The sequence below is a fragment of the Drosophila suzukii genome, chromosome 3 (assembly GCF_043229965.1).
Source record: "Drosophila suzukii chromosome 3, CBGP_Dsuzu_IsoJpt1.0, whole genome shotgun sequence".
NCBI lineage: Eukaryota > Metazoa > Arthropoda > Insecta > Diptera > Drosophilidae > Drosophila > Drosophila suzukii.
In genome coordinates, this window is record NC_092082.1 from 21,076,461 (window position 1) to 21,093,493 (window position 17,033).

The 17,033-nt window shown below is 38.8% G+C and overlaps 2 protein-coding genes across 6 annotated transcripts in view; one reads left to right on the forward strand and one right to left on the reverse strand.

Moving 5' to 3' along the window:
* The window catches only part of Mob2 (MOB kinase activator 2), a 46,552-nt gene that overhangs the window by 4,708 nt on the left and 24,811 nt on the right, over window positions 1-17,033 (reverse strand). Inside the window, exon 1 of one of the 5 annotated variants that reach the window (XM_036816273.3) lies at window positions 8,293-8,439. The exons of 3 other annotated variants lie outside the window; for them this stretch is intronic. The gene's annotated coding sequence lies outside the window, so the exon portion shown is untranslated. Of the gene's footprint in view, window positions 1-8,232; window positions 8,440-17,033 lie in introns of those variants that run through there. One more of the 5 variants, XM_036816274.3, reaches the window with a different exon arrangement.
* Window positions 93-1,358, forward strand: LOC118877460 (Salivary gland secretion 3). Its single transcript, XM_036816432.3, has 2 exons — window positions 93-186; window positions 274-1,358. Exon 2 carries the CDS (start codon window positions 320-322, stop codon window positions 1,181-1,183), a length of 864 nt encoding a protein of 287 aa, XP_036672327.3. The 5' UTR covers window positions 93-186; window positions 274-319; the 3' UTR covers window positions 1,184-1,358.

Genomic DNA, 17,033 nt, shown 5'->3' on the forward strand with positions numbered 1-17,033 from the left:
GAATGGCGTTTAGTCCATTTTTAAAATGCACTGTGTAAACTGCACAATGAGCATTAACTGGTGGGCTGCTCGTATAAAAGGACAGGATTACAGAAAGTAAGGTATCAGTTGGCGGATTCACCTCAAAAGTGTTTTATTTAGTTGTATTTAGTTTATACATTTAAATTATGAAAGCTACAGTTGTTGGTGGGTAGAGGATACTTATTTCAAAGGATCATAGCTACTTTTCTTTAAAGGATAACATCACAAAGTATTTCTTTAATTTCTTTGCAGCTAGCATCCTGCTTATTAGCTTAGTGGGATGCACCACCGGGACTGAATGTGGTTGCCCAGATCCAGAACCAGAACCGGAGACAACCACTTGTGCTCCAGAAACAACGACTACAGCTCCAACAACCACTCGAAAGACAACGACAACAACCACCAGAAAAACTACGACAACCACTACTCATGCTCCAAAAACCACTACAACCACCACCCCTGCTTCAACAACGACAACAACAACGACAACAACCACTCCTGCTCCCACAACAACAACAACGACAACCACCACTCCTGCTCCAACAACCACAACAACGACAACCACCACTCCTGCTCCAACAACCACAACAACAACGACAACCACCACTCCTGCTCCAACAACCACAACAACCACGACAACCACCACTCTTGCTCCAACAACCACAACAACGACAACCACCACTCCTGCTCCAACAACCACAACAACAACGACAACAACCACTCCTGCTCCAACAACCACAACAACGACAACCACCACTCCTGCTCCTACAACGACAACCACCACTCCTGCTCCAACAACCACAACAAAGACAACCACCACTCCTGCTCCAACAACCACTACAACAACTACCACTCCTGCTCCAACAACCACGACCACAACTACCACTCCTGCTCCAACAACCACGACAACAACCACCCAAAGGACTACAACACCTACAACGACTACCCGCAAGACCACGGTTCCTTCAACAACAACAAAGACAACCACTCGTGCTACAACAACCACTCGTGCGACAACGACTACAAAACAGACAACAACCACAAAACAGACAACAACCACAACAAAGAAAGCCACCACAACGAAGGGAACAACAACGCGCAGGACCACTCCAAGGACAACACGAAAGACAACTCGAAAGACTACACGAAGGACCACAGCTAGGACAACGCGAACCACTCGCCCCGCTCCCACTACTCGCCCCACCAAACCACAAAGGCCATGCAATTGCGGTTGCGGTCCAGGTGGTGCCAAATGCAAGGGTTGTCCCGAACGAGAGTCACTCTGCCAGGAGCTCATCAACACGGTCCGAGGACTGGAGCGCAGAATCCGCCAGTGCGTTTGTGGTCAAGCGGAGTGGTTGTTGTAGGCCAATCTCTTGAGAACGTGTGATTTACACCCATTCTTCCATCGCCTCTCTGTACCCAAGTAATATGATCTAAGCCACGTCATTATAATATTTATTTGTAATCATTTATTTATTACTGTTTGTTAAAGAGTTGTTGAATATTTATGTTTCTTAACAAATATTATATTGTAATTTAATAAATTATTTAATTAAATTCTGAATTATACAAAAAGTGGTTCATGTTGTTATAGGAGAAAATTTATTTTTTGTTTAAATGTTCTATTAAATATTAAAAACAAGAAACAAATATTCTACTACAAGAACATGTACTACTTTTTTAGCTTTTGAGACCACGTGCCTTTTGCCAGATTTATAATCCCTCTTCAAACTTAAGAACGAAAAGCATAATTCTTATCAGAACTATGAATCAACAAGTCTTTTCATATAGTTTTTGTTTATACAAATAGCTCGAAAAAATTGCGTAGCCCAAGAGTGCTCGTGCTCTGGGCCATAACCGAGGTAAAATAAAAATTATCAGTCGACCGGAGAGTCAGTGGCAAAAGCGGCTCTTTAGGCATTTAAACAAATGAACTTACTTCTGATTATAATTATGCCACCCACCGCCCGCTGTTCCCGCATGATATCAGTGGAGCGTGCTGATAAAACTCAAAATGCCTAAACTCCTATGCATATATATATCTATACTATATAGTCGTCGTATGTATAATACCATGTGGATATCAGGCAATTGTGCGCATTTGTTTTTCATTATTTACTGGGGGCGGCGAGGCGTGGCGCCCACAGGTAACCCCCAGACAACAACTCCCCAGTTCAGTTGTTCTCTCAGATAATGAAAATCCGCCCGCATTTAAAGGCCAGGTGGAGTGGTTTAAAGGCGGGGGTTTTAGCGGTGGCACTCTAAGTAATAGTTATTCCATCAAGTGCCAAATAAAGCCAAGGACCCCCCATTACCTATCGATCTGCGGCTACCTTCGTTCTTGTCGCACAAAATTTGCGTGTCGGGTCAGAGGCGACGAAAGGTCGTTCTGAGTGGATTGTGCTCGAGTCTCAATTTAAATGCCCTGCCGGATGTACTCGGCGATGGCATACTAAGATTAGCGGAACCAAGGCGGGCAAATCCTGTAATTAAGGACCTAGAGCACTCGATTTGGGGGAAATTCACCCTTAATTCCCTCAAACTAAAAGGCAGTTTCATTAAAATTGTAAACTTTAAGTGTTACCTTAAATTCCCTATAACTTAAAGGCAATTTCATTGGAAATTCTACAAAAAATGTACAGTGATAATATTGCTGTATGATTTATCCTAACATAATTTAGGTGTCTCAAGAGATAAAAAAAAAATTGTTCTTTTATTACTATAGTCTATCAAAAATGCTAAACACTTTGTTAATATTTTTTAAAATATTTCCATATAACACAAGTATCTACAGTTTACCTATTATTCCCGCAATTTCTTTTTTCTTCAAATACGTCCTTAATCCAGTAAAAACACTTAAATGACCATTAAGTTTATATTATAGACTTCCCCTTTCTTATTTTCACTCTCTCTCACGCGGTTTACTAACGTTCCCGTGACACATATTTCATGTCGGAGAATCCCGAAACACGTTCACTTGGAAAAGCTCTTAGTCGATTACCGATTCGTGCGACGACTTTATTACTCCTCCGATCCAATGAGAACTACTGGCAAACAAACCATTAACCCACACACGTTCGCCCGTACTCAATTTACACACTGGGCCAATCAAAGTGACGTGTTATGTGGCACGATAAGACTTCTTTTGGGGTCTTGCAATTTCACAAGAAGTTCCTTGGCAGCGTCACACATCAGCCCTATAAAAAGTGGGTTTTATAGGGGCCCCCGTATTTTTTCTTCTTTTTAACACATAAACACCTTGCTTCCATGTCGCAGAATAGGCCGCAAATATATTGGCACGTTTGGATTTTGTTTCGCATTTCGGGCTGCGTCGCTACGAGTCGAGCTAAAAGCTAAAACTAAAGGCCGCAAATTTCGAAGTGGAAACGTAGAGCCGAAATGGGTGCATAAAAAATTGGTGATAAATAAAATTGAAATTCGAACTCATCATTTCCGTATTGGCACGAAGTGGATAAAGGTAGAGGTGGGTGGCACTTCGGCTTTGACCTTGCCGAAGATAAGGCAAATAGCTTGAAATATTCAGAGCTGGCCAAGAATCAATTAGCCAAAGGAGAGAAGCCAGAGACCAGCGGCTAGGGAATTCCATATAAATATGCCATAAACGGCCGAGAACCTGTCCTAATGTTATATTTATTATTCTGGCGGCCAGCGAATCGAGCGATTCGAAACATATGGCCCTAAAGACCCTAGGGAGGTGGAAAAGCAGGGGGACTATGAACTGGGCCATACGAACATGAGCCCCCATTAAAGTGGCCCTGAACACACATGTCCATGTCCATTTACCGCTCCCGTACCTCCCCACTCCCTGCTTTATCACTTCAGATAAGCTCACGGGCTTTCCCGACTTCACTCTCGTGTTCCATTTACCCCAAAATATTGCGATAGGCCTCACCATATGCTACGCACAAAACCAATCATCGTGATATTGATCTATCAATTAAAAGGCTTTTGCTGTTGCCACATCGCACGAGATACTAATTAGTAATAGTTAGGTGTTTTTTTCATACAGCAGTATACATATATGCATATCATACTCAAAAAACCTCTAGTCACTCCAAAATTGTAGACAATTCAATTTCTCAAGAGGTTTCTGATAATTCAAAAACGTGACTGGGATTTCTACCTTATTTTTAGTCCAATCAGCATTAACAACTTTTTAGTAATAAAGTAAAGACTGCTCTAATTGATTATAATTAGTTCTGAACCACGTATAATGTCACATACAGTTTGATTTAAACAATGTAGTGCCCAACATTGGAATATAACCAAATGTATTTGTTTTTAAATTCCCAAATTTCCATAGTCCGATAAATAAATAGAAATTTATGGAGATATGCAAATATTCCGTCCGTATGACAACCATATGGGAAAATGTGTAAATGATGTTTATTCTGATGTTTCCATCCCAGAATAGCTGTTTATCTTATTCGCTGATGATGATGAAATCGAGCAAATGGATAAATAGACCTACTAACTGGGCTGATTATTACAGCAGAACAGAAATGGAAATGAAAATGGAGCTTATCGAGAGTAGGTGTAGTTGGGAATATTGCTTAATATCAAACAATGACTAAACTACGCCCAGAAACAAAGGCACATCCACGACAATAGACAATGGAAGACCCTTGTCTTTCCCGCCTCCATCTCGTCCATATCGTGGTTTTCCATAACTGCTATCAACTGTGTAAGTATTTAGCTATATATGAGTATACCCGCCTATATACCACTCAGTGTGTGTGAGGGCGGGCTGTTGTTGTTGACGATGTCGAAAGTAACGGCGGTGTAAGTGTCCAAAGGTGTTGAAACTGCTAAAACAACAACCACAGCGGCGGAGATATAACCGAGTCGTACGATAAGTTAATAGCCGCAAACGAGCCAGAATGCAGTCAACAACTACACAGCCAAAGACAGAGACAATAACAGCAATAAACGACTGATAAGATACAAAGAAATGCGGGGCAGCAGACACTTTGAATAAACTCTTAAAAAAAAAATTTCCATTGATTTTTATATAGTTCAAAATTAATTTTATGCAAATATTTTGTGACATGGGAATGCTCAAAAAAATATATTTACACAAACAAATAATTTAAAGCTTTTTTGCTAGAACCAGTTGGGAATTATAAGCGCCCTTTTAAGGAAAGTGGTTTTACCTTCTATTTCAACTCATTTATATGGCCTTTAAAGTGGTTTGTTTTTATTTGTAGTTCGAATTAAAGAAGTTTCACTATACTGTGAGCTCTTTTTCTTCGAGCGAAGGAGCTTTCACTGCCGGAATTGGCCGCAAACTTTGTTGACTGTCACCCCAATCATGACATGATGGGGGTGATGTAATGGTCCCTGGCCATAAGCACAGCCTGTCTTACTAGCTCCGTCTTGGGGTCTGGCTTCTATAAATATTTTTTGTGGACTGACTCCGTCTCTTTGTGTTTAACACTCGAGGCAAAAAGGGCCTGGGCCAAGACACAGAAACAGAAAAAATCGACTGCCGAAATGAGCATGGAAACGTGACAGAATAATGGCATCACATAAACGTCTCATTGATACACGATAGCTCAGGGTGCCATGAAGTAAATGGCATACATAGGAGCCAGACACCACCGCACAAGCCGAATGTGGGCCAGCAACTCTTTAGACCCCAAGACGCAAATAGAGCTGGGTTAAATTACGCTGGAGTTGGAGATGAATTGAAGACTGTGTTCTGATTCAGCAAATACATTGTACTGGGATACACTTTCTTGATCTCAAGTATTTCTTATAAGATCCAAGTTTTTTGGGATTTTAAAAATTATAATAACGATACTTTGTTTTAGAGAACATGTTCTTAGGCTTTGAAATAGAGTGAACCAGATGTTTTATACTCTGTGTGTCGGCAGAGCTCCGGCAGATCAAAAGTTGGCCTGGTAATACAGTGAACCAGATGTTCTATACTGTGTGTGTCGGCAGAGCTCCGGCATCTCAAAAGAATCCTACCCCTATGGCGATAATATGTTCTCACCGATACAAATAACTTATAGGGAGCCCTTACTGTTTACAGATTGACAATCTCAGCCCCAATTTGTCATTGCCATTTCTCAGATGCAATAGCATCTGTAAGTGTATCTGCATCTGAAACCGGTTGGAACCGTTCACTCGTCAGATATTCATACAGAATGCATAATAGCGAAGGCGGCACTAGAGGCCACTCAACCGGGCGCGAATTACGTCATGTGATCGAGCGGTGCATTTATCCAGTTGGATTCACACTATTCCGCACCGCACTCACCGCAACTGGTCTGTTTATTTAACTGACACGGATGATAATTATCTATTGAGCGATAGAACACCTATGCAGGCAGAGAAGGGTAAAAGCAAAAGTTGGTCAATTAAAAGAATACCGAAAGGTTTCCCCAAGTGCGTATAAATTATCATGGCAAATCGAAACGGCCGCTTAATTAACAACAATTGCGGGGTGGGCAGACATATAGAGTCAAGTACAAAGACTGGCGATGTGTCTGCCCTCCTTTGATCGATGTCAATTCGTGAGTCAACCGAATTCATGAGGAACAAATGGGAAATACTTGGCAGCGAGCAAGTGCATGGAAAAATATCGTGGCGGGGCCGATTAAAAAATTCGTGCATGGGTAACCAACCTGTTGCCACTGGAAACTCTGCCACCGATAACGATCCGAATCGAAATTATTTGCATAGCTCTAATCAGTTCTTGTTTTGAAATACCATCGTGATATAGACTGGAAGCATGTAGTGGCATATCGTGAACTGAAAAGTCACTTCCGTTTGTTTATTTAAAAAAAATTCAGACATATATTACATTTTAGATAATATTATTTGGGAACCACTTCCTTTTTCACGCCTATGGCAGCCTTGGAGCGGAAAAAAAAAATTTTTTTTTAATTTTAAGTTTAAATGTTCTTGAAATTGTAATTGGAAACAGACCCAAAATGTGAAAAAAGATAATAAAGGTTTAAGTTTGAGAATCGTCACTATCAATCATAAAAGTAGAAGCTTTTTGGAACAGACCCCAAGATAAGATTATTTGATTGGAAGGAGCTTTTAGATTGCTTACTACCGAAACGACTCATTAACCAATTAACCCATTCAGCCTTACACATATACACACTTTTCCATGCAATTGTGGTGAAGTAAAGTGAAGTGGCGAAAAAACGAGTGCACAAATTCAAAAGAAACTTCACAAAAGAGACTATTTGGCGTCGTTGGAAAGGGGAAGGGGGTCTAAAGGGGGGTGGGCGGGACCTGGACAAATCACAAACTCATTTGAAGGTTAATCGCGGGTGGGGGGGCCGGTTAATCGGGTGTCGAACGCGTTTTTCAAGTCCATTGAAACGGGTGACGCGAACGCAGAGGCTGGCGTGTTGACGCTACGTTAGCGGTGACGCACACGCGTGCGCCGGTTGCGGTTCGTTTTTGAGCACAGAAAAACAAATCTGATAGTTCTGGACCATATAACATTATTTTCATATTAAATGCCACAATCAAAGTTACTGATGATATGGGTTTCAGTTTTTAAATTCCATCACAAAACAACTAGTCACTTGGTTTCTTTAAATGAACCCATGAATTCATTCCAAAACGTTCATTTTTAGCTTTTAAAATGAATAGAGTTCATTTGGGAACAGAAAAACTCAGATAATTCTGGACCACTTTGTATTTCTTGTAAATTATTATTATTTGCTACAGCAATTTAATTGATTTAATGGTTTAAAGTCCATTTAATTGTATCACAAAACAACTAACCACTTGATTTGTTTAGATGAACTCATTAGTTCATTTCGGAACGTTCATTTTTAGCTTTTAAAATGAATAAAGTTCATTTAGGTACAAAAATAACAATCAGATAATTGTGGACCATTTTGTATTTTTTGAAAATTATTATTATTTACCACAAAAGTGTAATTAATTTAAGAGTTTAAAGTTTTTTAAAATATATCACAAAACAATTAACCTCTTAATTTGTTTAAATGAACCCATTAGTTCATTTCGGAACGTTCAATTTTAGCTTTACTTATATTGATGTTGTTTAAATTCAGCAAATGGTTTAGAATAAGAACTAAATTAGTTTAAGTGGCATTTTAAAATTTAATTAAATTGTGATCCCAATACTGATCAATAATTTCTTGCTCTGTTTTCTTTTCATTTTTCTTTGTTTTGCTTGTTTTTAAAGTTCACCCAGTTGCGGACTTGTGTTGTTTTCCTTGTTTTGCTTCATTTGTCGATTATGACGCGTACCGTTAACCGAAGGAAACGAGTGATCGTTGGTTTTATGTTGTTTTGTTTAATATTTGGTTGTTTTAATTGGCAATATTTATGGGCTTCCTTTGTGTTTTTGTTTTTTTGTTGCGTGCGTGCGGCCCGCCGTTCGGCAGCGGAATCAGAAGACTGTCCGTCTGTCGCGACGCGCACCTTTGTCGCGGCGCAGCGCGCTTTGATTGTGTGCGCGGGAGAGGGAGGCCCGAGCCATTAGAAGCGAGAGCCCCAAAGAGAGAGGGAGAACGTACTCAAATCAGCTGTTCGCCCTCTCTTCCACTCTACGTACACATGTATGCCTCTCGTTCTAACGCTGCACTTTCAATGAAATGGCTAACGGCAGTTTGCATTTGAGCTTTCACATCGCTTATTGCATATTGCATATTGCATATTGCACATTGCGCACATATATAACGTGGCTCTATAAATTTTGTTATGCAAACACGCGTCTCTCGATTCTCGGTCGCATACCTTCTTTCTTCTTCCCCGAATGACGCAGACGAATGTCCCATCGCGATGTCGATGATGACTGCAGAAAAAGCGACAGAAACAGACGGAACTTGTACAGTGGAACCTCCCTAACTAATCCCACTGTCATGATAAAATCAAAAACTTGCATTCCTTTTAAGGACAAAGATAACAAGTCTTTTTTTGTTGCCTACATAAGGGGGCAACAGGTTTTTTGGCAAAAACAAAATAATTTTGTATATATAAAAACTTTAAAAATTACAAGTGATGTGTTTTTTTTTTGTAGACTGCTTTTACAATGCTTAGAAACTTAGAAAACAATATTAATATTCTTGTCCATAGTTTTGTTTAAAAGTGGTATAATATATAACACTCCTTAAAAAAAGATACATTTTGATTTAAAAATGTAAGGATGTGTTCAAAAATAGAGATTTCAAGGTTCCCAAAATATAATATACCAAAAAAAATATACATCCTTCGTATAAAAAATTAAAAAACCGTGTTTATAAATTAATTTTATTATTCCATAAACTTTTCATGGTCCCCAAAAAGCATAAGATTATGTATACGTAATATAATAGTTTACTTTAATGAAAAATCTAACTACCAAATTTGAGAAAATTATGTTAGGGGACTTAATAGTCTAAAACTAGACATAAAATCTCAGTTCTGAAAAGACTTCCAACAGATCTCTATAAGAGACCGACCGTACTTTGAACCAGCCAAAAACAAGAGGTACACCAACATGCGACAATCAAACAGCTGCGCGCCAGCCGAATAAAAATCAAGATGAGATGGATAGACAGGGCGTGAGAGAGGGAGGGAAAAACGCTCGTCAAATTGCCTGTTTGCCCCATCAGCGCTTTCGTTTGCCTTTGCCTTTGCCAAGTTCAAAATTATTTAAAACAATTAATATTCATTTTGTTCCGCGTTGTTTTCAGCTGGTTGTTGTTGCTTTCAATTAGCCTTGCTCAAACTGATGATGATCGTGCCATCTCCCTCTGTCTCCCTCTATCTCCCTCTGTTGATGAAGGTGTCACAAAATTGCAGCCATAAATTAATAAAAAAGAATCACAAACGACCAAATGACTCGAAATTTATTCAATTAATCGCCTGAGGACTGCACAACGTCAAAATATATTAGTTGAATACAACGATAAATTACAAGAAAATTTCAAAGTATTCGCTACTATATTTAACGGCAAATTATTTTGGTAAATGCAGAATGATTCAGCCAAATGAAAGCTTTTTAAGGTTTCTAGACATTTTTAAAGAATTCTTTATGCAACCAATAGGCTGGAGGAATTTTAAAACTAATTTTTTACGATCTGTGTGACTTACTTTTAAAACAAACAAACCATTATATTTAAGATCTTAAATAATTCTGGATCATATATAAAGTGATAAAAAAGTCAAAAATCATAGATTCAGCCAAATAAAAGCTGCTTATGGCTTCTAGATGTTTTTATAGAATTATTGTTGCATCCCATAAGTCGATGGAATCTTACAACTAATATTTGACGATCTGTGTGACGTATTTTTAAAACAAACAAACTATTATATTTAAGATTCTAAATAATTCTGGTTCATAGTTAAAGTGTTTGAAGGTGAAATTCAGGTCTATAATCGCAGACCTCTTTTCTCCTTCTATGGGTGAAACCACAGGGAAATAATTTCCAATTTAATCATATTGTTTTCTGCACAATAGCAACGGATTGCATATTATTCTCGCTGAGCTAGCTGCATTTGTGGGGCTAATTGTGGAGCTTGAGGTTGGTTTTTATTGATTTTGCATGTGGATGTGGCAGACAATAGAGGAACTGTGTAGCAGCTCATGGCGAACGCATTAATCTATCAGAGCCACGCTCCATTTCCTCGGCGGACGAGCTGTGGGAGCGGTTCCGTACCCCCCATCCATCACCCCACCATACCACTAAATGTGTGTCACAATTAACAATACGAAATTACGCATTAATCAAGCACAAAGACAAAACTTTACCGTCATACCAGTGAACATAAGTAAGTGCACAGAAAAAACAGAAATCATTTACTTCTAAAAGTATTTAAAAATATAAATTTTTAATTTTAACCAACATTTCTATTTTAAGATTGCACGATATATAATCTTTACAACTTTTAAATCTTATTATCTTTAAGAACTATTTATTTTCTGAAAGGTGTTATTATGTTCTTAAGTATAACGAGTTCTCTTAATTGACAGTATAAATTTTCTTCAAGAAAAAATTAATAAACAAAGTGAGTTTTTCTTCCTGTGTTTTGAAACGGACATGGCAAGCTTAGGAAGTATACATTTTAATTAACGTTATTTTTTTGTCAATGGCGGATGTCGATGGATTTATGGATGGATGACTAGCGAGGGGATGACAGTGAATTGGGTTTGGGAAAATGGCCAAAAGCGCCGATATGAATCAGCTTCTGCCAAAATGTGACTGAGTCCCAATCATTTTGCCGCTGCCTCCGTCTCTTTCTCTTTCTCTTTGGCACAAGACAAAGGCCCCGGCTATAAATCGAAAAGTACCGTTTCGCCCGTTTGGCAATGCGGCACTCATTCAGCATACGAAAACATCTGAGAACTTTGTGGTCAAGTGTTGCAAAGGAAATATACTCCGTATAGTTCGAATATGGAGCCCGAATATGTATTTATGCTCCTCTGAGAGAAAATACCAAAAATCTACCTATAAATGTACATATCTTCTTTTTATGTAGAACTACAAACTGACTAATTTGCATAACGAAAGAATCAAGTTCTTACGAAAATTTTCACAAGTAATACTTTAGGATACTTTTTAGAAAAAAAAATTGTATATACAACTTGGAGAGAAAGTAAAACTATATCAAAGAAGTAGCAAACTAACTTTGGTTTAAAGATAATTTTATAAAGATCATACCGTACCATATAAAGATACTTCCTTAAGCTTGAAAGAAGAACCCACAAATTCTTAAATCCGGGTTCCCTTAGTGTTCTACAAATAATATCTTTTGCCTTGAATAAGTTTTTGTTTAATATTTACTTTTAAGATATAACAAGAGTCTAGTATACCCAATTGCAAACAAAGTATTGGGTATTACCAGATTCGCCTGCTGAGAGAACGACAAGTTTTTGGCTGGGAATGGGAATGGGAACTGGTAACTGGTGATTGGCAACTGGGAACTGGTAACTGCGAGCTGGTAACTGGTGACTGAGAGAAGAGGGCTTAGAAGAGCGACTCTCTCGCACACAGCTGACGACAGCAGCTGTCCGATGTTGACTGTGTGCGAAATGGGTGAGTCATTTGGCCAAGACCCCACCTTCCCACCTTCCACCGCCCCACTGCCGAACCCCTTCCGAACCTCTTCTTTTACCACCCGAGGTGACGACAACTGACATTAATGTTTCGCTGATGAAGACTAAGGCAAGAGACACAAAATAATAATAATAATGGAAAGTATTTAAAAGAGAGACGCTCCAACCGGACAGGTAGATGGATGGCAACTGATGACGGGCAATCACATGTGGCTAAATGGATTAAAAAGCGGCCAAGAGAGCGAGCGAGAGGGAGAAAAGCTGGGCACGTAAATGAGCCACAGCCGGAACTTGGTCCGAAGTCAAGGTAAACTTTTATGGACTTCGTTACTCACTTTTTTCTGTTTCTGCAATTTTGCATGCGGGTGAAATTGAAAATACAATACAATACACAAATACACTGTAGAAAACCCATAAAAACTTTGTTTTATGCGCTACCTGTGTGCGGTAGCAATTACTTTGGGGCAAAAACAAACGAAGACGGCTCATAAAAATATAAAAAATAGACAAATGATGCTCTTATTTTAATGAACTTTAAAGGGGTCGGGGTTTGCTCTAGATTTTAAGGTTGAAACTAATGAGGTTCAAATGTGATATGGGGCAATAGAAAATATCATTTCCTCGAGTCTATAAAGTATCTTTAAAGTATTAAAAAAATAGATTACTTTTGTAAGGCAGGGATAAGCAATTAATAACATAAATAGGTTCATGAATAATAGGTAAAGGTTCAGGCAGAGATTTATGTTACCCTATTTAATACCTTAAAACTTGGTATTACATCTATTGTTTCTGTTCTTTTCTCCCGGGACCCACCTGCAATTATGTTGAAATCAAGTTCACAAGGCTGCCAAGTCGCTCATTGTCATCATTTTGGCATCAGTTTGAACCGAGTGGTTCTGGGAAATGGAAATTTCGGTTGACCTTTGGTGCTTTGACATTGCTCCCCCCATTCGACTCCAAAGTCGTGTTCCAAATTTCCAACATTTGCCATACGCGGACTAATGGGCAAATAATTACGGCAGCATCTGGGAAACTAACGTTATCCGCTGGCTACCGTTGCACAATTGTCGGCCAACTGGGGTCGCGGGTCGAAATTAGAAGAACCTAGTTTGTTTTATGGCAATTGTTTCTCTTCTCCAAAGATTAATTGCTCTTAACTTTGGACCCTGCACTCTGTTTGTCATGAAGTGACGTTGGATTTTATAAGTTAACTTTACTGTTTTGGGTCAGATCAAAGGAGTCACATAAGAACTTATAGAGTTTTTAACCATAAAAACAGTTGGGAGATGTTAAAAACAAATATATTACAAATATTAATATTTAATGGAATAATAACACTCCTGCTGTTTGTTCATTATATCCGTTATATATTTAAGTTATGGGTAACCAACACTTAATAAAGATACAACAAGTGTTATGATGATTTAAGTATAATAACGACCAGTGAAATAAAGCCCATTAATTTTATATGGATTTTATTTCATTGAGGGTTATTACAGGCAATAACTTATTTTTCATATTTTGTGCTTTGTATGTTTAATGATGTTTTTAAGAAAGCTTTTCTTTCTTTCAAAACGAATCATATATGCTTTCCTAATGGGAATTTCTATTTATATATCATTGTGCTTTTAAAGGTTTCTTTAGCCATTGTTATAGCAAATACCAAGACCTTTGGCAGTTCTTATTCTTGGGATCCCTGAGAGCTAATTGCTCGTTCTCCATCGCTGACTTGCTGGCCTCCAGACAATCGGAATGAACTCGAGTCGAGTTGAGTTGAGCTGAGTACCTTGATACGCCTGCTGGCCGCACTAATTCGAGCTTGATCCCGAGGCGCTTTGTCTTTGTCTCCTCGCCAGCTGTTCAGCTCCCTTAGTCAGTTCGTCAGTCAGTCAGTTAGTCAGTTCGTCAGTCAGTCAGTCATTAAGTGGTCCAGTGCGTGGAGTGTCAATGAACGGCGGCGACAGAAGCTCTGGATCGCCGGAGCACCTGTTCTCGTTTGAATACCAATGCCCAAGGTGCTGTGACAGCTGCGAGGCGGCGGGTTAAGGCCCAGATGATTAGCAGTCGGAACTAATGGGTGGGAATGGAAAGGTCTACTCCACTGCTCCATCTAGAAATGGATCTGAAAATCTTTCTGGCCTCTCTCTCTCTCCTTCTCACTTGGCCAAAATTGATTGCTCGTAAATCGCAAATCAGCAAAAGCTAAATGGGCATGCTATAAAACTCTGGCATACAAAACATATTAAATTGGGACAGGAAATTAAAACGTTAGCGACCAGCTGGAGCAGAAACGGTATAAGCAACGGAGCCCTCCGGCCAGATGATAAAGCCCCCAAGTCGGAGGCAAACATGTGGAGCGAAAAACCCAACGAGCCAAAGTTGAGCAGCTGGCAAAAGGGCAGGGGAAAAGTTGTAGCCACCAAGATTAATAATGCCCAGACATGGAGTAGGAAAATGAGAAAAAAGTGCAAGTAACATGTGTGTTTGGGCTGTATGTACTTTACTGGACCGCCATTGTAACTGAGGAGAGAAAAAAGAAAGACTTAGTTGGTGTCCACTTCCTTTATTGATGGTTGAACGAAACGCTTACAAGAAAGCAAACTAATATTTAGCTTTCAAGGAAACTTGGAGAATGAGATGTCATTACTCTTATTTTAGTGTGACCAAGTAATTATAAAAAGCAAGGTGGTGTGACCAGTCAAAGTTAAGATAGGAAACGGTTTGTGACGATTCTTGTTTTCGCATTTAAAATATTTAAAGCTCTTTTGTGAGTCATACTGACTGATCTCATTCTTATAAAAACAATTCTAGTTCTCAGAGTTGTAGATTTAAAAGATATACAACCAACATACATTCTTTTTTAATAAAAGCTAAAATAATTAGCATATTGTTGTCGAATAGGAAGTTTTTAAAGTGGCTGCGATATTTCTCTGTGTTCAATTACCTCCAAAGTACAGTTCGCCACAAAGAGGTCTTCATCCGACCGATAACAATATTACTCATTTATGAAGACTTGAGCTTTTGTCAGTTTTATTTTCTTTAATTTGTTTACAGAGGTAGGCTGTTATTTAAATTTTGGAACTTCTTCTTGAAGAAAACCAAAGCGAATGAGACAATCAAATATTTTGGGCATTATTATGTAAATTTTGGGCTTGGGGATGAGGTTGTTATGGGGCCTGGTAGCTTAGTGTGCCATTGACACTCTCTGTGGGTCTGTTGGCCTGACAGGTTTATCATTATCATTTTCATAATGCGCCCCCTATCCACCTGCGTCTTGCCTCCACCAAGTTACTTAACAAATGACTGTTGTTATGAGGTTCTGCTGCCTCCTCTCACTCGGTTTGTATGCCCATAAGGTTAGTCATTGTTTTCAAGGGGGAGGAGTGCTATGTGAGTTGCATGCACAAAGACGACCCCCAAACAAGTGAATAAGTTGTTACTCAGAACCTTACTCCACCCCCGCCTTTTGCGTCGTTTTATATAGTATTCCTATACCTATTTCTATTTCTATAGTATTTATGCATGCTCATGTGTGTCAATATTTGGTTTCCTAACTAATTATCAGTTCAGCGCACTCTGTGAGCTCGGTGGCAGAGTGTCAACGCTTTGCGGTTGTCTCACCTCGGTAATTTGAGAGTTCGTTTAACTTTGCTTTTCAAATAAAGCCAGATCACAAAGCAGATAAAGTTCGGTCAAATTTGGGCACGGTAAATAAGGAAGCAGCATCAGCTGTTCTCCCAACAGCCGGCTTAGCTACAGTTTCCTTTTACAGAGCTCTCTGGTTTGGGTCACCACCTAATTCTGGTGACCTTCGAGGCGCATTTTTGATACCTTTAGGCCTAGCACATGCATAAATTTAGTTGGACGCCTTTGTTTCTGTTATTTGTTTCTATTTCTGTTGGTTTCTTGGCTGCTTCCACTCTTGTGAGGTTTTAATTGCCGTTTGAACCTTGAATTTGCACACACCACAGAGTGCTTTTGGTGGTCACCAAACAAAAAACACAAAAAAATAAAATAAAACTCTACAAAAGCCGCTTGAGAAATGCTCGTAATTAAAGCCATAAAAATGAGTAAATACCGCATTTATCTCGAGCTATGCTCTGTTTTCTGCGTTCTTTATTGTTCATTTTTTTCGGCTTCCTTTGTTCGACCTCTGACACGGGTATCTTAAGTATTTCCCTAATGCGGACAAATTATAACTTTGTGCAATTCTCCATGACTTGACCTTAGAAAGTTGATCGCAATGGAGTGAATGCTAACGAGCGTAATGCTGATGGCAAGACATTAATAATCATTATTAGAAACAAACCAGACCATATATCATTTTTAAATAGAAATATGTATTGAGATAAAGAAATAAAGTACTACCTTCTATTACTAAACCTAACCAACTATTAAGGCGTACAATTAAATTGTTAGTTCGAATAGGATCCAATTTAGAAACTCTTAAGTGGTTTAAAATAGCTCTCAATCTGTCTTATCCTACATAACTACACCAACTAACTATTTAGGAGTTTTTTCACTACTATTTTTATTTTTAAATAGAATTTAATTTAGACTCTCTTGTCGCAAATGTAACTCTCAATCCGTTCTATCCTATTTAAGTTTCCTAATTAACCAAAATGTAAGTTCAAATAGAACCCAAATTAGAAACTCTCAGTTGGTTGAAAATAGCTCTCTCTCTATTTGTCTTTCAGGTTTTTAAAATATGATAATTTATTCCAGCGGATGGGTAAGTGATATAAGAAGTGATCTCAAATTGGGCAATTAATAACTTGGTGAACAATATGATTGACACAACTGACGTGTTATAACTAGAAACGAGAGATTGGCATAGGTTGCTAAGAGACCGGTTCGGGGGGATCCCCTCTTCTCCATCTCCAACTCGATAATCCCACCCGAAACACAAATCATACAGTTCTATCTATTGTTCGCTGGGAATATTATAAAT